We start from the raw sequence: 26,943 nt of genomic DNA on the forward strand, positions 1-26,943 counted from the left end.
CATGGCACCCTTCAATCTCATTTAAGATATGGTGATGGAAAAGAATGAATCTTTCAACAGATCAAGCCTGGACTATCCCTGGAAGCCAAGATGATTAAATTGAGTCTGTTGTACTTTTGGCCACATCATGAGAAGGCATGAATCATTGGAAAAGACAATAATACCAGGAAAGGTAGAAGGCAGTAGAAAGAGAGGAAGGCCACACGCCAGATGGGTAGACTCAATTAGATGGGTCACAGGCCTGAATCTACAAGACCTCAACAGAGCAGTGGAGGACAGGAGGTCTTAGAGATGTCTCATCCACAGGGTTGCCATGAGTCGAGATTGACTCAAGGACAGCTAAAAACAACAACAAACTCTTCAATATTACACAAATGAAAACTGGAATGCATGTGGTTGAATAATATCAGAGTATGATCAAGGTGGCAAAAGTTATTAATGAGAGCAAATACACAAGAAGAGGGGCAGCAGTTTTGAGTTTACTGGGAAGGGTAAGATTCTGCCTCCTCTGTTCCTCTCCTCACTGCTTAGTTGAGCGCCTGGTATTTGTTGGCAGTCTTTCATCCAAGTATTAACCAGGACTGACCCTGCTTAGCCTCCAGACAGGAAGCTGGGATCTGGTGCCTTTAGAGGATCTAGGAATTTTACCATTCAGCTTTTATCTACTCAGAACTATTCTCTTGGAGCTCCAGACACGAGTATGTAACTCCAAAGAACTGCCTGTAAGCAGCAAGACGAAGAATCTTATCTCAATAGAGAAGAAAGATGAAACAGAGCGGGAGAGTACTAGCTTTCTCCATGCCTTTCTCCAAGACTTTGGAGCACTTCCATTCTTCTTCCAGAGGAAGATGGTTGTAAAAGTGTGCCTTCTGTCAAACAGATTTTTCCACTACAGCAAAAGGCCCAGTTTGGTTATCGTCTCCCCCAGGATGAGAACAGAAGTGCTACAATATCATGTGGAGAGACATGGAGAAAGCTGGTAGTCTCCTGCTCTATTTCGTCTTTCTTTTTTAGTGGGGTAAGGTTCTAGTCAACTTCACAAGGAAGGGAGAGACAAGACATGGCACTCATGATTGCCTTCTCACTGGGCATTATCAAATGGGGTAGTGGGAATCATCAAATAGTGTCATAGCCTCTTGTATAGCCATTTAGGCCAGAATGTGGAGCAGAATAACAAATGGAAATCAGTGTTCAGTAAGATCCTTTGCCATAGCTCTTTTCCACAGTCATCATGTTGTTGTGTGCCTTTAAGTCATTTCTGACTCAAAGTGATCATAAAGTAAGGCTACTACAAGACTTTCTTGGCAATATTTGTTCAGAGTGGGTTTGCCCTTGCCTTCTCCTGAGGCTAAGAGAGTGTGACTTCCCAAGTTCACCCAGTGGGTTTCCATGACCGAGCAAGGATTTGAATCCAGGTCTCCCCATGTCCCAGTCCAACACTCAAACCACTATACCATGCTGGGTTTTCCATCATGGGACTATTAACAGGTTAAATAAACCTTCTTGTCCTCAGTCCAGCTTTCTTCAACAACCAGTTCTTTCATACCTGATAACTTCTTTGGGTCCATTCTGGGATTCATATTTCCTAAAGTATTTAGAATTCTCTCCCAAGGAATTCTAGTGCCTCAGCAAACTACCAATCCCAGGATTCTGAAGGATGTAGCCATGGAAACTGAACTGCTATCAAAGTGCTACAATTGTTCAGTGTGAAAGAGACTGAGGTTATAGGACAAGCTCTTCATTCTTCACCCTCCATGATAGCAGCATTTCAACTTTCGTCCTATCTCTTAATGTAATGCTTCCATGGGATAACTTTGCACACATGCAAGATTTATCAGGGATACTTGTTTTGTTTTGTCTGCATTACTATTTTAGTATATTTTATGCACATCTTCATTATCTTCTGAGCGCACAGAAATCTTTTCTAGGAATGGTCCTATTTCACTACTTTGCGGATTATCATTCAGACTCTAGCAGATGGAATAATTTATATCATGTTAACTTACCAGGGTGAGATGGATCTGACAAGTCCTGATCTAAATAAAGTATGAGAGAAAGAAAACAATGTAATTTCCCCAGATTTCTGCAGGGAAAAAAAAACATTGGAAAACAATATTTTACATGTGTAGAAAAGGAAAAGGAAAGGATACCTTTGTCTGGCTTGCTCAAGAAGGCACTGTTTGCCGAAATACCACACCCCATAATCTTCAAACCTGTGAGATCATAAGGGACCACAAAACCTGAAATGTATAATAGGCTACAAGCCAGCTGTCATTCTGTCTGTGAATGAACACCCTCGTTCAGCGCCGTCGGCAGAAATTATGTTGCTTTCCATCTGTCAAGGGAGAATGATCAGTTGTGGAATGTTTAAACATAATAATTGTATATTGTTATCGTTTGCACTTATCGATGGTGGTAAAGATGATTAGGACAAATAAGAGTAGATTTCCAGCATACTTGATATTGAATCATTGCAGTATCTTAGAAGCATTAAAATATTTACATTTACTCCTGAAGAGTTCTGAATTTGTAAGTAATTTCATTTAGTTAATGTTTAATGTATTCAGTTTAAAATGCAAACCCACTATATTGTTTGTATTTATTAGTTTTGGTATCAGTCACTTATAAACTTAGTCCTTGTGACTGATAAAGAAGGACTATCACAATATCATAATTTAAAAATATGAGCTAATGAAGACACATCAGGTTGCAACGTCTAGTTTAATATCCCAGGAATGTTAACATTCAATTCTATCATCATCCTATCTGAGTAGTTTAAATCAATTATGTCATTATTGTTTTCTGAACTTTTGGTATACAGTATTATTATCTCTATGAATAATTATATTTGGTGATAACTGCTAAGATGGTGGAATCAATTGTTCTGTTTGTAATTGTAATTCATTTGATATTTAGAAACTTGTCCTAATCGTCAACCCTACGTATCATGAATTTCAGGTGTCCTTTAATGCTGTTTTGGAAACCTGGTAACACTAACTAGGCCACTGGTGGTTCCAGTTTCATATCATCTGGAGCGCTGAATGTTCCATAGATTAATGCTTACGTGTAACCTACAGCATTATTAGACTTAAATACCTATGTTACACAGTTCCTGAGGATGACTGTCAGTCCTTCCTAATTCTGTGTCAGCAAATCTGTACATAGTGATGTCACAGGATGGAAGCAAGACTTAGAAGAGAGTATTAAATCGTGGGCGGTATTTATAACTCCCAAGAACCACTACCACTGTAACAAGGACTAGTCTAAAATAGCAAGTAGGCGTGATAATCAGCTTTGGTCAATATCACACCATACTGTTAAATACATACTGCTTTTCCACACCTTACAACTTTACTTGGGAAAGGAGGTATCTCCCATGTCATTCACATGTACACAGTTAACTCTTGAGCCACCTAGAGAACTACTAAAGTTCAGTTGGTGGAGCTAAGCAGATATGGTCCTTTAGCATACCTGAATGAGCAAAACATAGATAATATATACTGAGCATTGTGGAGGGGAAAAATGGATGCAGGTTTAAATAATAACAAGCACCATCTGGGTGTTGAAATTTGCATCTACGTTGCAATGGCATTGAAGGCTGGGTCTCCATCAAAGGCTTTTCTTTTCTTTTCTTTTGGCTTGATGCTTTTGCGCTTGACAAACAACAAATTAACATAGAAACACAAAGCTTGGGAAAGTTACTTTTTAAAATCCAAACTCCCTGAACCCCTAGCCAGCAGAAGAGGCAACAGCATCCAGAAGACTGCGTGATTCTTGCCCCAGTCTTGCCCAATACCTTTATCAAGCCACAATTGTGAAATAGTTACACCTTGGTTATTCAGGAAAGTATAAAGCACTGTTGTGTTCTACCAATAGACTTCTGCCTGTTCTATACAGCTATAATATGCAGAAATCCTGTGCTCTTTTGCATTTGGCTGAATTGCATTTTGATGAAACTTGGTTAAGGTTAATTAGACTTGCCAGTAAATTAAAATTTATAAATAAAATTAACTTACTTTACTGCCTTCGATGCCTGCTTCAGAAAGGAGCGGATTGGGCTTTGAAACTTCTGAATTCGACTGCAAAGGTCCAGCTTTCCTAATGTCCTGGATGCATGCAAGAGTTTGTGAAGTTTCAGATGCAACAGAGATCTATATTCATAAACATCCTGGTCCATCTGGTTACAGGTGCTTAGACGTTCTGCTTTTACCTTTTCTGCCCTCTGGAGAAAAAGCAGTCAGTGCTTTTGGTTTATTCACTGTAGGCTACTCTCAGATGTCTCTGAACCTTCTCACACGATAAGAAAAACAAGAGGCCTGAATTGGATTAGGATTACTTGGCAGGAGGATTATGTCTGAAGAACAGAGTCCTTCACTCGTTCTCATTTGAGGTATTGATCACACACGACTGATACGGAGAAATATCTTCTAAGCTTGGTCCATAACATTTTTTGGGGGGGTGGAGGGGAGTCTTTTTTTTTTTAACTAAGGGAATATAATGAAATAAGATTTGCTGACTGTGTAGACACTGAAGAGAACAGTGATACAAGAGAGTTCTAAGAAAGGAGAATGATTTGAAAAAATATAAAGCAAATGAAAAAAGTCAAAGGCTGTTGTAGGATAGTTTATCTGTTTGTCTTCAGGTGCATTCCAAGACTGTAGCAAATAAGATTTTTTAAATTTACTTTTCTAAAAATTGGCTTTCACTTGCTAAGTGCTTTAAAATAAAAAAATCAAGTCAAATATACAAACTACAAAAAAGCTTATGAATGTTTGTATCCCATGTAAAATCATAAGACTGACATTTGTTCCTTATTCCCAGTTCTCACTTCCTTATTTGTGTGAACTTTCACATTTTTCATTTTTTAAAGCACTCAGCTGCATTGGGATAAGCACCTGAAAACCCTGCATTAGGTGATGTCAGGTGTCAATGCCATTGCCTAGAAGAGCCTCTCCTGGTTCAGGGATGTATGGGATGGATTATTTGGGGGGGGGGATTTTTTTTTACAAAAATCATAAAAACCTAACAGCAGCAATAGCTATTAAAAGCTCATGAGAATAATATTGTCTGTCCCAGTGTTGCCTTTGTTTGCTCAAATGGAAACTAGCTTAACCATGCAGAGGAGGTCAAGAATTGTTGAGGCTGCTGTACGAAAAGCTTAGTTACCTATCACATTGGTTCCCCAGGAGATGAGACATAAAATGGCCTTGGATGTTTTAGATGTTTATTCACCAAGGAATAAGGTTCCCAGATCTTAAGACCTGGTTCTGAGGCTCATTCTGGACCCTCTTCCTCTGTGCTTAGGGCAAGGGGGGAGGACCCTTAGGGAAATAATGCTGCCTTTGAAAAGTGTGTGTGTGTGTATATACACACACACACATATGTTTTTTCCTGATCTGTTAAATTTAGAGTTATTTATCTGAATGGTTGTTGTTTCCACCAAACCTATTTACATCCAACAGCATCTAAAATTTCTGACAGCTCTTATTTCCGCACCAGTCATGCAATTAGGAAGTGCAAGTGTTTAAATACTACTGTGTACACAAACTGGGTCAATGCAAAGCTGACTTAACCTCAGATGACTGTGACACTTAAGGTGAGATCCTGATCTTATTAAAGCCCATAGCAACCCACTTGTTGTTGACTTCAAAATATAGTCACACCTTCTTGAAAACAACCCAAGGACATCCTTTTGTTAGATAAACTAAAGATGTTATGGGAACTGAATGGCTAGATAATTGCTTCTTGATATAATAAGGGCTGTTTGTAATGTTTTGAATAGTAGATGCCAATTATATAGGAGAACTGGCACGATGCAGTGGTTTGCATTCTACTATATTCCAGCAGACCATGGTGGACACATCACACTCTCTCAGCCTAGGAGGAAGGCAATGGCAAATCTCTTCTGAAGAACACTGGCCAAGAAAACCCAAGATATATTATAGGTGTTGCCATAAGTCAGAGATGACATGAAGGCACAGAACAACAACACGGGGGACATACCCCTGCCCTACTTCCAGGTAAGGATAAGATATCAGTGAAGGAAGCAGCAGTTTGAGAAAAATACTAACTGTGATTATAGGCCACTTTGTGGTTTGAGCATTGGAGTACAACTCTGAGACCAGGGTTCGATTCCCAGATCAGCCATGAAACCCAGTGGGTGATCTTGGGCAAGTTACTCTCTCTCAGCCTCAGGGGAAGGCAATCGAAAACCACCTCTGAATCAAGAAAACCCCAGGATAGATTCACCTTAGGGCTGAAATAAGTCAGAAGTGACTTGAAGGCACACAACAAAATTTATGCACAGTTGCCCTGTTTCAACCATGGATTTTTACAAAGGCCCCAGATAACATCTTCCATCTGTAACCCTTCCATCTTTTCCCATTGTGTTTCTTACAAACATAATAAAAAAAACCCAAATAAATAAATAAATAAATTTGGAAAAAAAAACCTTTTGAGAAGGATTAAGGAGGGAAAGGTAGAATACCTTTGCAGTGGACCCTTGGTATCTGCTGGAATTGGGTTCCAGGATCCTCCATGGGTACCAAAATCCATCAATGCTCAAGTCCCATTAAAAACAATTGCACAGTGAAATGGTATCCCTTATAGATAATGGCAAACATGAATTTTGCTTTTGGCATTTATATTATTTTTAAATATTTTCAAGCCTTGGATGCTTGAATCTGTAAATTAAAAAATCTGTGGATACAGAGGGCCGACTGTAATATGCACCCTGATGAACAGCACCAGCAACTTTCCATTTGGAAGCAATCCTTAGAAATATAAACTGAACTGACTTTGGTCTCCAAAGCTAACATCATGTTAGTCTGCTGGGGAACTTTTCTCAAAAGTGATAAAAGTTAGGAGCATGCTGTGCCTCCACCTGTATGTATTCTGATTATTCGTAAATAAATAAATACCAAGAAGCCTCCAGTAAGCCTTCTTCCAAAATGAAACCAAACCTGGGTAAGTACTGGAACCTCTCTCCTTAATAATATTTCTTAAACAATAAAATAAAATATAGAGAGGAATTATCTAAATCATAAAGTTGTTTCTAGGTCACAGCCTACTGAAAATGAACACACTTTGGGCTTTTTGTGATGTATAATAATGCTGGCCCAGATTCACAGAGTTTGACATGATTTTGTCACTGTGTGAAAATACTGATCACATCTTCAGATAGCAAGGGAAAACACCAAACACTGGCTCTTTATATATTACTTTATTTATTAGGTCTCCTATGAAATATCCACAAGGAAAAAAAATTAATTTTAAGTACAAAGAATTAAAAAATTTCACTGTCTTTTAAATCCTGCCGGCAGGAAACAAATTCAAGCACTGAAACAATTATGCTTAAAGTTATGATTACTATTCTTTGTGCAGTACCAAAAATAAGCCCCTAGTGAGCAGAGATTATTATTATTGCTATGTATTTTATATGTATTATCCTATTATTTCTTAGATTGTACGCCATAGGCAGGTTTACTCTTATATATTTATTGTTTGCATGTACAGCGCTGTGCAAATCTACAGCGCTATATAAATAAAGATTTATTATTATTATTAGTAGTAGTAGTATTAGTATTTTCGTCTTAATTTTAGACAACAAGCAGTGCATTTGCAGGTATGGCATTTAGGGAAAGGCAATCCAATTGCATCCTCAGTTATTTCCCTTAGCATAAAAGAGAAGGGATGTGCAAAATAAGCATTGTCTCAACTTTTCTCAAGGGAGGATGCAGGGCAGTGGGTCTTTTGTGCATTTGGGGTGCAGTGGTTTCTTCAGTCTGCTATGGCTGTGCATGTTGTACCATCAGTATTATTTCACTTATACTCTTCTGTTTTTCTAGAATTCAGAGCAGCATGCCTATACAATGGGGATCCATGCTATTTGACAGGTTGTATTCTGCCAAATGAGCCTGTCTAGGTCTTGAGATCTTTAGGGTAGGCCCTTCTTTCAGTCCTGCATCCTCCCACCTTTACAGGCAGGTTTGGTGGATACATGATACATGAGAGAGGGCTTTCTTGGTGGCTGCTCCGAAGCTGTAGAGCTCTATTCCAAGGGATGCAGGCTGCATCCCTCCTCATTGCCCTTCTACTGGCTGGTTTAAAAAGTCTATTTTATTCATGCTGGCTTTTGGCAGCATGTGGAAGGCCATACTATGCTTTGCATTGATATCTGCTTTAAACTACTATTTTAATATGATAATTTGTCTACTTGTGCATTCAGTTTTGTGTTTTTATTTGCATCTTTTCAAAAATTGTATTGTGAGCTACTCCAGACCTCAGTTCTTGGAGACACGCAGGGTATATATCAAATCAAATTAATAAATACAGAGTTGGTTCCAACCACATATGAATCTGATCCAGACTTGCTAACTGCTTATAACTATCATTCAGCACCAGAAAAATGTGATTCTGCAACCCATAAGAAACAAAGCGAATTCCATATCTGTGCTTATTTGTACAATCCATTCCCCTTTCAATAATTACAAGGACAGGGACTGAGAATTACATGACATTCTGGAATCCTGCCTTTCAGCACCAGGAAATCCAGTTTAAGCCCATCTTCCCCTTTCCAGTCCCATTTGTGTCACATCACAGGGCTTTTTCACATTGTCTGAGAGCACTGATTTGCTTTTTAAAAAAGCATGGTGACTACCAAGTGCAATATCCATATCCAGGCTTGCATATTGCACATACAGCTGAGCCATTATTCTGAAGAGTTTCCTTCCTTACTTTTCTGGAAACAAAACAGAAAAGGGAGGGGAGGAGATGAGGCATTAAAATTATGCTTTTTTGTTGCAAAATCAGTATAGTCAGCAGGTGTCAGATTGGGGAGGGCTACAAGTGCATCTACATTGTAGAAATAATGCACTTTGACACTGCTTTAATTGCCACAACTCCATTCTTCAGAGTCCTGGGATTTGTAGTAGTATGAAGCACTAGCACTCTGTGGCAGAGAAGGCAAAAGACATGAAATTACAAATCTCAAGATTCCATGGAATGGAGCTACAGCACTTGAAGTGGTATCAAACTGCGTTATTTCTACAGTGCAGATGACCTTACATTTAAAGCAACAAATTTATTGCAGCATAATTGTTTGTAAACTGTATTCCACTTTATCAGATGCATGCAAAAATATAGCCCATGGAAGACTCAAACACTGAAAGGACAGGCACCAGCATAGATTATTAGCTTGCTATACACTATTCTTCAGTTCATCTTAATTGCACCTGCAACAAATAATACTAAAGGTTGAGTATCCCTTATCTGGAATTTCAAATTCCAAAGTACACTAACATGCCTATTTTCTGAGCTACAATGCAAGTAGTGTAGTACGCATCTGTAATGTATTTGCAAGGCTGAAGAGAGACACAGTTAGAGAAAGATGCGAGAATCTCTGAAATGGCGGGAATCCATGCCTTCCACCATTTCACAGATCCTTAGTCTCTCTCCACTTTGATTATGTCTTATTATGTATGTGCAAATACAGGTATTACAAAATCTGAAAAAACATGCAAAATATGGTCCCAAGCATTCCACATAAGAAATACTCAACCTGTAAAGACATTCCTTTATTAGTATTGTTCAACATCTTTCGTTTTTGTTGTTGTTTTTTTTAAAAAAGTCCTTCAACTGCTTAAAAATTTAGCCATATAGCCATTTTCATCAAATGCATCTCCAGTAGTGCTTCTTGTGAGGCTTCAGCCATTGGACAATAAAGAACATAACAGCAACATCTTTTACTTCTCCCAGCCCACAGGATCAGAGTTCTCTGTGTCTGCGGCAATGTCACTATGAGTCCATCCACACTGCAGAAATAATCCAGTTTGACACTGCTTTAACTGCCATGGCTCAATGCTATGGAATTCTGGGAATGGTAATTTGTAGTGGCCACAACAAACTACCAGCCCCAGAATTCCATAGCACTGAGGCAAAGCAGTTAAAGTGATGTCAAACCAGATTATTTCTGCAGTGTGGATGCAGTCTATGTTACCCAAATTTGACTGTGGTTTCCATTACAGGGCAGACTAATATAATTTTTGTTCTACAACGCCAAGAAGACCAGAAGTTTTAGTTCAATAAATTTCCTAAGCTCTGGATCAGTTGAAAACAGAGCAGCCCCCTCATCCCCCAAAAAGTGAATTATGCATACATATGACAATACCCAAACTGCCACTGAACTTGACAGCTACACTTGGAGATGCAGGGCAAGAATTATCATCACTTTGGTGGAACATAATGATTATATTCTTCTGCCTCTGGCTCCCTTCCTTTTTCACTCCAACAAAGTTGGCTGAGAGAGGATAGGAGGTACCCAGGCAGCATCCAGTTCAAGTTCTGCAACCCAGAAAAGAGAGAAGATGCATTTCAAACTCTCCAGCATACTCACATATTTTCACTGAAAATCTAGGGGGGGGGGTGTCTTCTCTCTTCTCAGGAAGTGCTGCTAGCTATTGTCATGGAGACCTTCCCCTCCATCACGCCCCAAAATGATGCACTTTGGCACAGAAATGATCATATAAGCTGTAGGCATTCATTCCTGAAGGAGATGTTGAATATCTCCTTACAAAATGCCCTAAAAAGCACATAAGCAGGTGTAATGAGAAGTTACACCTGTGTGCATGTGCTACAGGATTCTAGCCATACAACCCTGGTTTGGGATTGTGATTGCAATTAAATCAAGTACAGCTGACAAGATTCAGGCCAGTGTTTTCAGAAGCAGCTGCTATCGTCTAACACTATCTTTTATAATAAACAGCATTAAGACCCGCTGGTTATACTTTGCCCCTCTCCCCCCCAATCCTCAGCTAAGTAGGCTATTTTTGCTGGGCACAAAAATAACCTAGAGGTTTTTGGAATGAGAACTGTCTAATTACCCATTTGCAAGCCACTCTGAGATCATTTCTGAACAGCAGGATATAAATACAATAAGTAATATTAATAAGCACACAGAAAGGTTTTTCATTTACAACTTTCTCCAAGCAATTAAAAATGGTTAGAAGACATGTGTTACATCCCAAATTTCCAGGTATTCACATGGAATTACTAAGGGTTTATGTTGTCCATTTGAATACAACTCTGTCTTAATATAAGCACTCACACATCTTCAGTCCAGGGTCCTGATCTGTGTTGTATACCTGTCTGGGTATGCAGCACTCATTACAGTGGTGTAAATTGTGTTCCTGGGGGGAAAATATGAACAGACATGTGAAGGTGCACTTATAAGTATCATTCCAAAAACAAGTGAGAGGCCTCTGTACAATGATTAAGGCATAAAATGAATACTTCTCCCCTGCTATTCCTCCCCAGTAAATTATATCCACTGGTAGACTGGATCTGGCCCTGGAAGTTCCATATAATCACTGATAGACAACCAATGTTTGGCAGTAATGAGATATATATCTAATATAATTAACATATAATGCATTGCTTTGGAATGGATGGTAATAAGGTCTTAACAAAGTTACATTTCAAAAGTAAACCGAAGTGGGAAAGATGGTAACTATATAGGGGAAGGAAAATATCAAAGTTACCCCCCCCCCCCGAAAAATAATAAGCAACACATTCTTTTTGTACTTTAAGTAATGGCAATAATAACTTTGTAATACTAACAAGTTACCCTTGAGTTTTCCAACAAGTCAAATAATGAGTTACTTTATTTTTAGAAAGCTTTCCAAGTTCTGTAGAGAACCCATTCTAAAATACATGGCTGCTTTTGTTGGTGCCAAAACTGGGGTGTTTCAAAACCGAAACAAAGCAAAAGAACTTACTTGTTCAAAACTGGCTGTACTGACAGTACCTAAAACAATAAAATGGAAGAAAGTTACTTTCTTAGGCTTAGGAGGGCCTCAGAAATGGTACTTGCCGATAAAGTTGCCACAGCAGGGAATGTCATCAACGGCTTTGGTTTAATCTGAGAATTTTTGATGCTAAAAAAATTGGGGTTAGTCTCAGGTTTTTCAATTGTAAAATTCAATCCTCAAAAGTATATTAAAATCTTGCAGATGTGTTCACCTGTTATGTATATTAGTTATATTTATGATTTATATATTAAAATATTCACTGTTGTTGTGTGCCTTCAAGTTGTTTCTGATTTATGGTGACTCTAAGGCAAACTTATCATGGGGGGTTGATTTATTGCATTTCATTTGTATGCCACCTTTCTCCCAAAGGGACCCAAGATGGATCACAAGATAAAAACACTTTAAAAAAACAATTAAAATAGTTCAGTTAAAACAGTATAAACAGGTTTTCTTGTCAAGATTTGCAAGAGCAGGACTGACATTGTATTCTTTGAGATTGGGAGAGTGTGACTTACCCGAAGTCAACCTATTCTGAAATTTGTATTAAGGACTATTTTAAGAATGACTGGAGCCCACAGATATATACTATTTTTGAAAAAATTTCAAGAAAGGATGCTCTCTACAAGAATCCTTTTCCTTCAAAAGAAAACAAATTAACTTTAAAACTTGCTTTTCAGATATCAGGAATCACATTAGTTTATTTTCCAACAAATAATACTATCAACTACTGTATTTTGGACATTGGGAATGTGTGCCTGTAATATCACTATCCTGATATGTCATGTATTCATTCTTTCTCTTCTGTGGCTACAGAATTACCACTTGAAAATTACTATAGGAGAAAGCTGTCAGGAGAAACAGGCTCCACTTTTAAATCAGATGTTTTTAGGGGCATAATACAAACCAGATAACTTACTTTATAGAGTGACTCAAGATTAATATTTTCTTGTCCTGTGGCATTCAGCGCTTTGATGGCTGGAGTTCTATAGAATAAAAATAAAATGTGTTGATGCATATAGTTCATTTCATCCAAATCTAGATCGCTGAAAGTTGGGTACAAAAAAGATTGCCACGTATGCTGCATCCAGACTGTTATGCTTTTGCTCCAACTGTTCATTCAGGTAAACCGTATGGTACAGAGCTCCTTGGATTGTACCATTTCATGCTGGAAACAGTAATACATATGCTTCCCCTTTATCTAGTGCTCCCTGTTCATGGAATAACAGCTCTTCAAGTAGTGGGGTCCAACACAGTCTTCCTCCCTGATGTGCCCCTTTTCTTAGTGCAGGGAGGTGTTCTATTATGACAAAGTAATGTAACATGCAACCCCTTCTCATCCTATATAATGGTATATAGTATAGTACTATGGCTTTTCTTTCTACCATGAGATTTGTCTGCCTCTATCAACCGGATCTAGGAATGCAAGTGCCACATTATTAAATTCCTTCCAGTGCCATGACTGCATACTTCAGTGGGACAAACTGAATGTAATGCTAAATATGTCACTGCAAAGGAAATTAAGGACTTTAAATAATGAACACCAAGCAAGGAAATGGTGACGAAAATCGAGTCTTAATGAATCCATTTCTTCTCAGCTACAGTTGTGAAGAAAAATGTCTCTGCCCGCACACCAACTGCTATTAATCCGAAAAAACACATTCAGAATCCAAACGTCATTAGGGGTAGGTTTCATTCTGTGGTGTTAATGTCCAATCTAAGCATAAGATTTGCATACACTTCTTTTCTATAACTGTCATTCTTTCAGTCATAGGAAGACACAAGCGGTGGAACCAAAGTGATGCTGCTGCCATTGGGAAATTCCAGCTTCTCATTCTGAATGTTGAGAAGTTAACACAGGCATGCATCAGTCAACAAAGCCTCTGACAGTGAAACTCCTTTATACAAAATCTTTTTATCCTCATTCAGCCATCCCTTTTCTTCTTTGTCCTCTGTGTAGCTGGATTTTTTCATCATCATTGGCACTGGAAAGAGGGCTAGTTAAAGACATCTGGTGCCAGGTTGCAGTAGCACGTCAATATTAAACTATACAATAAATTGAGAAAGAGTGTAATTCTACTCTAGCCAATCCTACTGTAGCTGTGTGTGTTTGCCTACAACAGGGAAGGAAAAAAGCAACTGGCTCCAGAATCCCTGACTGGAACATGCATGAATAGCAAACAGAGAAAAGGGGGAAACTGGTTAGCATGTTTCAATAACTTCCTGCAGCATGTTAAAAAGCATAGATTTGGAAGTATGGCCACCAAAATGTAAAACATAGGAAATATGGGAGTTGGAGACAGAATAAACACTATCCCCAGTTGCATTGTGAAATAAACTTTTAAGTGGTTTGTTCGTGCATGCATTACTTGACCTGGTTGTTTCATTTCAAGTCCATATTGTTATTTTTGAATAAAAAGTTTGCTGAAATTTTTGAAGTCCTCTTCTTAGTGTGGTGTTAGGACCTATCCCTATTTTTTCCATGTTATTTCTGCCTTTGGTATCAAATTTTCTCGGTAGAAGTAATGGCCAGGTAGAGACCTACTTTGTTAATGCATGTAATCTTGTACTGACTTGGGCAATACCACAGTGGCTCTGCAAATGTTCTGGCGTACAGCTCTCATCAGTCTCATCCAGATGACCATACTGTGAGAGGGGGCCAGAAGATTGCTACCTCTGCTGTATGTTCAGCTTAGATTTGGAAAAAAAATGTAATCTTGACATCTTAACCTCCTAGAAAAAGCATACCTTCGATCATCAAAAGGAGGAGGGGCTTTCCAATGGTCATAGTTTGTCTCTACTCTGTACCAACTGTAAATGGAAGATAGAATTAAAAGTCACCATCACAACATCACTGGAAATTCTTAAGACATGTTTTTCCTCTCCCTAATAACTAATGTTCTCAAGAAGAAACAGATCGAGTTCCTCCAGACTGATATAAAAGAAGCAAGAATCTCCACAATATAACTCCTTGGGTTTTGCCAGAAGGATACCTTTGTGTTCTGCTATGTCTTGGAATTAAAAAGCCACTGGACAGAAGGAAGAAAATGTTGCAGTTGCCAGAAAAGTAGTTCAGGACAATGGAAATATCCTTAAGCTTTTTTTAAAAGAGAAGTACTGTACAGAACAAATACTGTAATCTCCTGACACACTTGCCTTATCTGGGAAAAGCCCATAAAGAACTAAAAAGTTTCAGTTCTCCAATACTTTGCATGGTTTTTTTTCTTTCTAATCTTATTTTAACCTTTAAGTTTTGATTAATGGAAATTCCAGCCAAACTGATAAGCAACAGAGACAGGCAACATTTTTCACTATCTTTCTTAATCTTGTGCCAGAGAACTGTGGTCCAGTGGGGTAACTGCTTGCTTGTTGGTTTCTCAAGGACAACTGCCACAGTCCTAACACTACTTTCTTAAAGAAGGCAATCTGAAATCAGTAGATTAAGGATTGTGCAATTCTGGAGGTATTCCACCCAAATTGAGAAATGGCTATGCAAACTTCATGCACCAAGAGATAACATATCTAACCACGACTTAATGTGATAAGCTTTCTAGACTGACCTGGGGGGGGGGAGAACTAGGCTCTATTCTTTATCTCAAGAAGAAAATCCCCGGGAGAAATGTTTAACTTCACTTATGACTTCTGTGCTGCAAAGTTTCTTTAAAGCCAACCTCCTTCTACTACAGCTATAAAGTATAATGGGCCCTTGATATCTGCTGGGGTTTGGTTCCCGTGAATACCAAAATCTGTGGACGTTCATGTCCGATTATATACAAGTATATTAAAATGGTGTCTCTTATATAAAATGGCAAAATCAAGATTTGCTTTTTGGATTTTTATTTATTTGTACTTTATTTATTTATTTATGGAATATTTTCAAGCCATGGATGGATAAATCCAAGGATGCAGAATCTGTGGATACAGAGGGAGGGCTGAGCTTTGGGAGACTTTGGGCCTATTCACACTACAGTACAGAATTATAGTGCTATTATTCCACTTTAGCTGCCATGGCTCTGTTCCATGGAATCCTGGGACTGGCATTTTAGAGAGGCATTTTGAAACCTCAGCCAGTGAGCTCTAGTGTTTCAACAAACTACAAATCCCAGGATTCCATAGAATGCAGCCATGGCAGTTGAAGTAGAATAACTGTGCTATAATTCTGTAGTGTGAATGCACCTCTTGTGCTGATATTTATGAAGCAAGAAATTCAAAATCTGTTATCCCTGAAGCCTTACCAGCATGCAAGTCTGTGTTATAGTAACTGTGACAACTGGTGTCACACAAAGGTAAGTTACTTTGCTTAGCCCTTTTTTGGCCATTGTGCAAAATATATATTCAGTTCATGCTTGAATAAGTGGAGTTCTGCAAGTGTTACCATTTCACATGAATCCCAGTCCTATTGTTAGCCCCAATTAGAAATGAGCCATTGAATCAACTGGATCTAACTATGTGCTGACTCACTTTAAACAATGGATTGAGTGTCTCTATTCTAGTTGGAACTAACCAGCAGGACTACAGCCATGTGGTTTCACATTCTTGGATGGTGCATAACTCTGGCTGCATCTGCACTGCAGAAATAATGAACTTTGATAATGCTTCAACTGTCATGGCTCAATACTATGAAATCATGGGATCTGTAGTTTGTTATAGTTCTCTGAGGAAGAACACCGAATATCTCACAAAAGTCCAAATCCCAGAATTCCTTTTTTAAAATTAAATTTATTCAGTATTCAAAAATGATATATATATATATATATATATATATATACAACTACACAAAACATAAACACACATCAACAACCCCAGATCTCACCGTTACCCTCTTCTCTTACAAATCCCAGAATCCCATAGCATTGAGCCATGGCAGTTAAAGTGGTGTCACACTGCATTATTTCTGCAGTGAGGATACAGCCAGTCAGTGCCTTCAGTGTACAGTTGGCCCTCCACATTTGCAGCTTTGACTTTTACAGCTTTCATTATTCATGCATTTGATTAATATGTTCTCTCTAGGAATCTTTAAGTTCTCCAGCATGACTCTATTCTTCCAAAAGTCATGCTGGAAGCCCTAAAGACTGATAGAGAGAACACTTCTCTAGGCATTTGTAGGTCCTCCAGCACAATTTCATGGTCAACTCCTGGCAGATCTTGACCACAGAATTGCCCTCGTGGGCCTAGAGATTCCTAAAGAGGTGTTTTCTCAGGGGAAAAAAAATGTTTTTTATTTATTTTATTATTTCTTTTTCCAATTTCACGCAAGTCCTGTGCCCTTAATCTCAGCCAATGTGGAGGATGCACTATATCACTTGATTCACTGAGATTGTAGAAACTACCACTGTATGTTCAATGGATATATTGCTCCAGCAGAAGGATGATGTAGCACAACCACTATGTAACAATGTGAATGGAGGTCCATGATGGAGGATGTTATCCTGCCTACCGCATAAGGTCAGCCCACTTTCTCCAACAAGCAGCTTACCTCCCAGACAAAGGGTCCAAGGGCCAAATATCTTCTGGGCCCCTTCTCCTTCTTGTAATAACCGCACCCTCCCTGGGTGTTGTACCGCCGATGATATAGTAGACATCAGCTATAATTGGTGTCTCAGACAGCATAAGAGCAGCGGCTTCAAAATCTTCTGCCTTGTCTAGAGCCTACAAGAAAGACAACACAGAGCTTCAAGTCAAACACAACCTTCATAGATTCGTGTAAAGCAGGGTTGGACTGTATAGAACTGTATAGAAAATTATTAAATAACAGCAGTAGCAGAAGATAGGTGTCTGCAGAGACACATCTATGGATATCTATCATTCTGTCCACTTTACAAAGCTCCAAGTTCAACTAAACTGTAATTTTTAATAACCTTGAAAGCACAAGAATCTATTTTTAAAAAGTTCCTAATAATAAAGCTACACTCAATCCCACTTATTCCTAAAGAGGTGTGCATAGAAGGATTACATGGGAGGATAAAAAGGAGATTACACAGAAGGCTAAAAAGTTGTTGTACTTACAGTCCTGACAAGCCAGCTGACTGGAATATTTCGATTCAGTAAAGCAGCTATAGCATTCTCCCACCAGCTGCCAGCATCTAAAAGATTAAAGAGGTAAACTACGGGAATTAGCCATCACACATACAAACAATGGTGAATTGTTTCAACGATTGACTATCTCAGCTGAAAGAGAGAGTGAAGAATAATAATAATAATAATAATACTTTTAACCAAACAAAATCTAATCACTTAATATACCCACTGAAATTCTGTGCAATATCATACTATATACTCCAGGAGTGGTGATTCACCATTTTAGTGCAAAATAAGCCCTCCAAAAAATAAATGAGAGGGAGGGTTGGGGAAATACCTCGGAAGCCATAAAAACCACTGCAGGCCACATATGGCCTGTGGGCTGTGAAATTCTCATCCCTATCCTAAAGGAATCTCTAAGACTGGATTAATTTTAGCTCCTCAAAACAGTTCAAACAAGGAAGTCTTAGAAGTCGATTGTGCAAATTACACAGCAGAATTAGGAGTGGTAGATAGACTTTTGCTATTTAGTTCACTGTTAGACTTCCAATCCTCATGGATGTATAGAAAAGTATAAAAATCACATAGTCAGCATCTGCTTCAAGAAAATGCTGAAATGTTAACTGACTACTCAGTGAGAAAAGAAAAAAGGGTCATAGCTCATTGACAGAGCACATGCTTGGCATGTAAAAGATGCAAGGTATAGCAGGAAAAGACCCAATATAAAAACCCGGAAAGCCATGGATCAGTATCTACAATCTCACTTCCTTCGTATGTCAGTTCTGCCACTTAGAACATGGCACCTCTGATTATAGGGGACAAAAATATTCAAGCTATGGGTCGGTGTGACATGTAGGAATTTTAAAATATCATTACAGTGGGCCCTTGGTATCCACTGGGGACCTCCTGTGGATACTCTTTATATACAACGGGGTAGTAAAATGGTAAAATAAAGTTTGAGATGGATGTGTATATATAAAATATATTCAAGTTGCAGATGGTTGCATCCACAGATACAGAATCTGTTGATAGAGAGGGCTGACTGTGTGTGATGTATCTCTCAAAACACTTGAGCAAACCTTTTCTTGAGATTTGGTGAGGTGAAGGAATAAAAGCAGCACATGAAACGTGAATCCATGTGGACAGATGTATCAAGAAAAATTTAGCAAACATATTTCTCAACATTGTTTTTTGTAAACCGTTCCCCTGGTCCTCAAGATATGGAGAAAAGTCTTTAACATGCACAGTCATTCTTTGCTGAAAACCTGGGAGAGTGGAGCAGACTCTTGGGAAGGTTTTCGAATTTGCAAGGGTAGACTCTACAAAGTACCCATTGGCACGTTACAGACCACTGAATTGCAGCAGTCTGCTGCCGGCGCCGTTTGCAGCGTCTGAGAGCTGCAGCTTCTAAACCGCAGGACTCCCGGACGCTGCGAGGAAGGAGTGCGGAAATCGCGCTCCTTCTTGGGCCCCGGAAGTGGCGCCGCAAAGCGCAAGGCGCGCTTTCACGGCATCACTTCCGCCGCGACATGTCTGGACGCTAGGCGTCCAAGACGTCAAAATGGCAGCGGCCGTGTGAAACGGCCGCCGCCATTTGTTACAGACAGAGTCCGTAACAGGAGTAGGGGCGTCTAGAAGAGACGCCCCTTTTTTAAACTGGGACGTCCTAAGGATGTCCCACATGGTGGTCTGTAACCCGCCATTGTCTCCTTCCTCCATCTTTGACCATAGTTCACAGACTACATCCCCTAGCTCTCCCAGACCACCAAAATAACAGATATTCAATTTCCATTCCTGTGTCTTTGCTGTTCAATTCTCTGCAAAGGAAACTAACAGATTTGACACCAAAATATATAACACAAACTATACAAATTACTGGAAACTGCATTTGTTTTGGAAATTCTGAAATCTATATTCAATACAGCTCACACTCCACCCTGTTCAGACAGAAAGAGGCTCACCTCTCTCATCACCAGAGATTGTAAACTTGTGTGGACGCTGCCCTGTCCATAAACCAACGTAACCAAAAAATGTAGTACCTCTGAACTTGACCTGAAAATTAAGAGGACAGATTTAGCCTACGAAAGCTAATGCTACCAAATTATTTTCCCCTCAAAGCTACTATAGAATCCTTTTGCTTACAATAAACTGTAATTCTTTTAGTGCAAAATATCTTTCAAGACACCATCAGTACAGAGATATTAAGTAATGCAACTTGGCGACACACACACCAATTTAGAGAAGTGTAAAATGAACAGCTAATGCTGAAAATATTTTAGGAATTTAGAAAGTAGTAATTAAAGGTTGAAGTTCCATTTGTTTCTTTTACCAATGGAAAAATCAACCTCAAGAGGAACCAAAAGTTTGAAATACTCTGGGGAGGATTACCAGAGCATTTGCACCCCTCCCAAAAGCTGTCCATATTTAGTTTAGATAAACTAAACTAAATACAGTGGTACCTCGGGATACGAAATACCCAGGTTACGAAATTTTCGGGATACGAAAAAATCCAATAGAAAATAATTGTTCCGGGTTACGAATGTTTTTTCGGGTTACGAAAAAACTTCGGCGCTATTTTACAGGGAATCGCGGCTTTTCCCCATTAGCGCCTATGGCATTTCGGCTTACGAAGGCTTTTCGGGTTACGAAAGCGGCCGCGGAACGAATTAATTTCGTAACCCGAGGCACCACTGTAAACTAAAATGGACATTGGGCTTGTCTAAATGATTAAAATACTCACAATTCTATTCAAATACTGTGTGATCCCACCATACATGATTTGGAGGAGTTAAGGCTTTTTGTAGGGGGGGGGGCTCCACAAATTCCTCAGAAAAACCCTTCGTGGTTTTTACCAGAGTAACCATGAGGATGTGCATTATCGAACATGTGACCATCTGTTTGCTGAGCATTTTCGACAGAGGAGGGTGATTAGATGCGAATTTGCACAGAAAAGGGAAAACAAATTTTGATGTGAATGTGTGAAAATCTGCAGCAATTTGTACAATACGCTTACATGTAGACTAGCCTATTGTTACCCAAACCTGGACAGATGGTTCTGAAATGCAATTGTCCCTTCTGCTCTTGTTCTGTCCAATAAATACAGCTGTTAACATGTACAGCTTTCTTATGTCTCTCGCCATAGTTTTTAGCCACTTCCAAATTCTGCATTATACCTGCCCATTCTGTACAAAATTCACATCAATGGTGGTCTTGCGTAAAATATCTCCAAAGGCGTAATCCATATTCCGACCATGGTATATATGTCCCTTACTATCCTGAGCAATGATGCTGGTGCAGAACCTGCAGGAGAAAAGCATGAGACTTGGGGTAAAAATGTACACACAAAGACATGTTCTTTCTAATTTTTCATGTAGGAACAAATGTGTATGAAGAACAGGTGATCTGAGAACATAAAATGCCCCAGAGAAAGTTCCTTATAGATACCTTATAGAACATTCCAATGATAAAAAGAATCAATTTGCAAAATCTTTCCTACTTACTTCAGTGGAAGGAGCAGTTTAATGCAAAGCTTAAGATATGCATATAGAGATTTTACACCACTGAATTTAATAGGACAGCCTGTGTAAAGAAGAAGTGTGTACAACTCTCAGAGCACATATGGAACATACAGAGAGGTTTAGAGAGGTGGGCTAAACACAAATTATTTAGTTTAGTTGTATCAACTTGTTTCACCTGAAAGAAGCACAGGAATTACAGTGGGTCTTTGGTATCAGCGGTGTTTGGTTTCAGGACCCCCCTATGGGTACCAAAATCTGTGAATGCTCAAATCCCATTAAATATAATGGCAATGGTGAAATGGTGCCCCTTATATATGATGGCAAAAAATCAAGGTTTGCTTTTTGGAATTTAAATATATTTTAAAATATTTTCAACCCGTGGATGGGATTTGTCAACCCCAACCCTCAGCAAGCTGTAGTAATGGGGCCACAGATGACAGGAGCTGATGTTTAGAGTTGAATATAGAATCATAGAGTTGGAAGAGACCCCAAGGGTCATCCAGTCTAAGCCCCTGCAATGTAGAAACTCACAAACAAAGCGCACACATATACACAGATGGCCCTTCCTGGCAGGAAGTCACTTTCCATCACTTATAAGCACTTTCCTCCCTAGTTGAGCAGGGAAGCATTTACATACTAAAGCACACCACTTATGGGCCATTTGTTGGCTGATTTTCTTTTCCCAAAATAAATTTGAGGATGGGGGGATCTGAGGGGCAAGGGCCCTACCATGACAACCCCTGATCTAACAGCAGCCCAGATGCAGCTGGGTAGATGCAATAAAAACAATCATGATTCCTGCCCCCCCCCCCTCATCTTTAGTTCTTAGTTTCAATTATAATGCCCTTATCTAATCTTGAATGGAGATAATAATGCTAATAAAAGTAAGCCAGTAGAAAGAGAGGAAGGCGCCAGACTCAATCAGGGAGGACAAAGGCCTTAACCTGAAAGAGCTGAGCAGAGTGGTTGAGGACAGGAAGACATGGAGAGGTCTTATTCACAGGGTTGCCATGAGCTGGGGTCAATTCAAAGGCAATGAACAACCAACAAATGCTGTAGAGGTATGTGTGTTGTAGAGTAAAGGGTCAAACCTTCAGAAAGTCACTTTTAGGATTTTTTAGGACTGGGGTGTTATAGTCCATAAAAGTGTGTTTCCCATGTTTTAGGAACAACAGAGTGTTCACAAGATTTGTAGATGTATTAGGAAAACAGAAAGTTCAGTGTCCAACCTGTGTCTACTCCAACCTGCGTGTTTTCAGTCTTTGTCTTCCACTGTGAATGGAAATATCAAGCCCAGCAAACTGTGCCAAGTAAGGAAACTTTCTGCAACCAGGCAAGGAGGAAAACAGAGAGTGTTCCTTGTTCTTTCTCCCTAGCTGCTATTTGCATGTGAACTTTGAGTATGATAACATTATGTCTCGTATCTGGTTTCAGCAGGCTTTAGAAGGAATAAAAGCTTGTCACTCCCAGCAATAGGCAAACATTCCTCACAAAATCTGGCCTAGCCTTCTGTTGTTTTAACCTAATGGTTCCTGGCTATGTCTAAATTTCTGGGTTCTAACCCAAAACTTAAGAGCCAATGGGGTCTAGCAGCTTGAATGTTAAGATGACTATGACTCAGGGGAACCAGGGTTCAATTCCCAGCTTGGCCATGAAACCCACTGGGTGGCCTTATGCAAGTCACACTATCTCAGCCTCAGGGCAAACCTCTGCTGAACAAATCTTGCCAAGAAAACCCCATGATAGGTTCACTTTAGGGTCACCATAAATCAGAAATTATTTGAAGGCACACAGCACATAACCAAAAACTTACGCAGTAGATTCATAGGCCAAATTGAGTAGAAGACCATCGCCTACATTCAGGTCCAGGGCTTTGCAAAGCCCTCGGATTTCTCCTGCAAATGGCTGAGGAACAAAGGATTCTATTTCTTCAGCAATAGGACGAATAATGGAATGAACCCATTTGGGGATGGTGTCACTGCAAAACAAGGAAACAAAACAATAAACTGTGTACCCTGGAAGGACTAGCACTAAAATGGAACACTTGGGCAGACTTCAGGTCTGTGAACAACAAGATTTACATTGGTTTTTCTCTATTAAAATTAATAGTCCACCAAATGGAACAAAATGAAAAACAGCAGTTCAGTATAGCAGACCTTGTACTTTGAATTTAGGAACATGGTGCCTCACAGGTCAGGAATTTGTTTTCAGCATCCTCACTCTTTTAACTCACCTGCAGGCACACAAATGCACTCATATTCCTATATTTGCTGTAGTTTAAACAGTTAAGAATTAGAAAGTCACAAAGGTTGCTGCCACACTGCAGAAACAAAGCAGTTTGACAGTGATCTCTGACTGAGTGATGAACCAATGTTCTTCTACAACAGTGATGTTGTCTTAGCTTGTACGCCATGGGCAGCTTTATTCTATCTATTTTATTGTTTGTATGTACAGCGCTGTGCAAATCTACAGCGCTATATAAATAAAGCATAATAATAATAATAATAATAATAATAATAATAATAATAATAATAATAATGGGCAGAAAGTATATTCCAAAATATGGAAATGATACTCCTTGGTGCACAGCTCCCAAAATCACCCAGGCAGTGTGACTAATGACCATGGCGGTTAGGGGATCCTGGAAGTTGTCATCCAAAACATAGCCTTTCTGCGCTCTAAGATCAGGATTTATTCTTAGGTCACTGTATGATGTATATAGGCTGCATCCACACTGCAGAAATAATCCAGTTTGACATAATTAATTTTAATTTAATTTGTTCTATTTATATACCGCTATTCCAAAGATCATAGCGGTGAACAGCAAGTAAGCTAATGAGCAAGTAAGCTAATTTGCCCCCAACAGTCTGGGTACTCATTTTAGCGACCTCGGAAGGATGCAAGCCTGAGTCAAGCTTGGGCCCTTTTGCTGGTCTTGAACTTGCAACCTTGTGGTTTTGAGTGAATGGCTGCAGTACAGGCATTTAACCACTGCGCCACCAGGGCTTCATTCTTTAACTGTCCTGGCTCAGTGCTATGGCATTCTGGGAACTGAAGTTTATGCTCTGCTCTGGGGCCACCACAAACCTCAGTTCCTAGAATGCCACAGCATTGATCCAGGGCAGTTAAAGCGGTGGCAAATCAGATTACTTCCGCAGAGTGGATGCAGCCACAGTGAATCTGAGGCCTCATCCACAATGCAGAAATCAAGTCGCTTGACACCACTTTTAACTTCCATGGCTCAATTCTATAGAATTCTGGGATTTGTAGTCTGGTGGGGGCACCACAATAAAGACAAAGGAAGGAAGGCAAGCAAGCAAGCTATTGCTTCAACAGAAGGGTGCTCTGTGGCCATTGTAGGATTATGATTAACTTCACGCCACGGAACAAGGAATATGCTTCAGTTGCACACCTCTGTATAGTCAAGTCTCTGTTAAAATATGCAACAGCAGCATAGGAAAGTTTGTCTCCTGGCCAGTTAACCAGCTCAACCTGAGCCGCAGGGCAGGAACAAATGGAAGTCTGCTTCCAAGCAAAACATGTACCTCAATTATCTTTCAGAATTATCTATCCAAAGAGATTAACTCTTAGAGCAAAATCCAGAATCTCCTCAAAGACAATCGCTTTCTTGGGACCAACTAAATACTGTTGTGAAAATGCAGAATTACAAAGAAACAACTATTTCAATATCGATGGCACTTCATTGATTCCTGGATTGTTGGATAGACTGAATAAGTGGAGGCCCAACTTTCCAATCAGCATCACTTACTATTTGGTGCAACTGAGAACAAGAACAATTGGGGGAGAGAAGCATGGAATGGCATCTCAGGGCGCATCCACACTGCAGAAGTAATGCAGTTTCACAGCACTTTAAGGGCTGTTGTTCCATCCTGTCAAGGAACACTGGGATTTGTAAAAGAAACATCTAGGGGTAGCTGTGTTGGTCATATAGCAAATCCCATAACATCCAACAATGGTACATTTACTGGGCCAAGCAAAACACACATTGACATGTTGCAAGCTTTGCAAATCACCCTGGAAAAGCAACCTTGGTCAAGTCACACTCTCTCAGCCTCAGGAGAGGCCATGGCCACTGGCCAGCCTCCTCTGAACAAACCTTGGCACAAAGGCCCCATGAGAGGGTTGCCATAAGTCATCCAGGACTTGAAGGCACACAGGAACAACAACAACAAGAACAACAAGAGTCCTGGGAAAGCCAAGCCTTGTTGCACCTTGTTCTGGAATTAGGACTTGCCCTTGGGAAGGTTGCGAGGCTTTCGGTTGGATGGGACTTTGACATTACTTTGATGATGATGATGATGTGTATTTATATCCCGCCTTCCTCTTAGTATAAGGGACTCAAGGCGGCTTCCAAGCCTAAAACAGTTCAAGGTAAAGCACCATAAAAGATGCAAAATGCACATTTAAAAAAGCCCAATTGAGTCTGGCATTTGGAGAGAGTCTGGCATCAGTCTCACTCGAGAGAGAGCTTTCACAGCGGAGGGTCTTCTTAGGAGCCTTGCACTAAAGGCAGAGGGGGCCTGGGCATTTTGGAGGGAGACCTCCATCCTCCTCCTTCTTCTTCTTCTCCGCAGAAGGGCCCCGAAGCCAAGGCCGCTCTCCTGCTGAGAGAGAGAAGGGCCAGAGACTCACCGGAGGACCCTGGCGAAGGCTTCCCGGAGGAAGGCCCGGTCGAAGCGGCGCAGGACCGGCTCCCAGCGTCTCTCCGGCGGCGAGGCCAGGCTGACGTTGCAGGAGAAGGCGGCGGCGGCGGGGCCAGCAGGGTCCCCCCAGAGCCCTGGCAGCAGGGCCAAGAGGAAGAGAAGGAGCCCCGCCATGGGGCAAGAGGAAGCCAGGCCCAGGCAGAGCCAGCAGCCAGGGCCCTCCGGGGAGAGAGCCAGGCCCAGGCCCAGCCCTCCTCTCCTGCCTTCCCTTCAGGGAGGGCTCTGAAGCTGAGGAGGACTCAAAGGACAGCACTTGCCCAGAGGCAAGAAACACTTCCTATTTCCCAATCTCTCCCTCTGGGCCAATATTCTGCAATGTTTCCTTATGGGCAAGCATTTCCCCTATAGATCCCTATGGGCAGGTCCCTCTGGGCAAGTATTCTGCAGTGTTTCCCTAAAAGCAAGCATTCCACAATGTCTCCCTATAGAAGGCAAGTATTCTACAGTGTTTCACTATAGGCAAGTATTTTCCCATGTAACCCTCTGGGCAACCCTCTGCAAGGCTTCCCTGTATGCATCTATTTCCTCAATGGATCCCTATGGGCAGGTAATTCCCAATATAAGCAAGTATTCCCCCAATGGATCCCCATGGACAACTATTCTGCAGCGTTTCCCTATATGCAAGTACTTTCCCAACATACCCATCTGGGCAAGTATCCTTGAATGATTCTTTGTTGGCAAGTATGGTTTCTCTATGGGCAAGTGCTGTCATTTCTTTTAATACATCCCTCTAAATTGCCATAGATTCCTAGAGGTGGAAGAGACCCCAAGGGTCATCCAACCCCATTCTGCCATGCAGGAATTCACAATCAAAGCACCCCCTCTGTTCAAAGATCGCCAAAGATGGAGCCTCCACCACACTATTCCACACTCCAAGGC

The 26,943-nt window shown here is 40.2% G+C and overlaps 2 protein-coding genes across 6 annotated transcripts in view; both read right to left on the reverse strand.

The window, feature by feature from the left end:
• PPEF2 (protein phosphatase with EF-hand domain 2) overlaps positions 1-10,260 on the reverse strand; it is a 36,525-nt gene extending 26,265 nt beyond the window's left edge. Inside the window, exons 1-3 of one of the 4 annotated variants that reach the window (XM_042467282.1) lie at positions 10,169-10,260; positions 4,017-4,222; positions 2,007-2,083 (exon numbers count right to left, since the gene is read on the reverse strand). In XM_042467282.1, the coding sequence (XP_042323216.1) occupies positions 2,007-2,083; positions 4,017-4,177 (238 nt within the window). In that variant the 5' untranslated portion in view covers positions 4,178-4,222; positions 10,169-10,260. Of the gene's footprint in view, positions 1-2,006; positions 3,974-4,016; positions 4,223-10,168 lie in introns of those variants that run through there. The other 3 variants (XM_042467283.1, XM_042467285.1, XM_042467286.1) reach the window with 3 other exon arrangements.
• NAAA (N-acylethanolamine acid amidase) lies at positions 7,208-26,303 on the reverse strand. 2 transcript variants are annotated; one of them, XR_006103989.1, is made up of 12 exons: positions 25,994-26,303; positions 23,154-23,318; positions 20,996-21,122; positions 19,784-19,874; positions 17,811-17,887; positions 17,281-17,453; positions 14,553-14,615; positions 12,724-12,790; positions 11,775-11,803; positions 11,105-11,186; positions 10,157-10,341; positions 7,208-8,740 (listed from the first exon to the last, which is right to left on the reverse strand). XR_006103989.1 is itself a non-coding variant. In XM_042467303.1 (11 exons), the coding sequence occupies exons 1-10, from the start codon at positions 26,176-26,178 to the stop codon at positions 11,111-11,113; spliced, it is 1,053 nt and encodes a 350-aa protein (XP_042323237.1). In that variant the 5' UTR covers positions 26,179-26,300; the 3' UTR covers positions 7,208-8,740; positions 11,105-11,110. The 2 variants fall into 2 exon arrangements, 1 of the variants encoding a protein (XP_042323237.1); XM_042467303.1 differs by lacking the exon at positions 10,157-10,341 and having other exon boundaries at positions 25,994-26,300.
• Between the last annotated feature and the right edge of the window lie 640 nt (positions 26,304-26,943).

Source organism: Sceloporus undulatus, chromosome 5, assembly GCF_019175285.1.
Source record: "Sceloporus undulatus isolate JIND9_A2432 ecotype Alabama chromosome 5, SceUnd_v1.1, whole genome shotgun sequence".
Lineage (NCBI taxonomy): Eukaryota > Metazoa > Chordata > Lepidosauria > Squamata > Phrynosomatidae > Sceloporus > Sceloporus undulatus.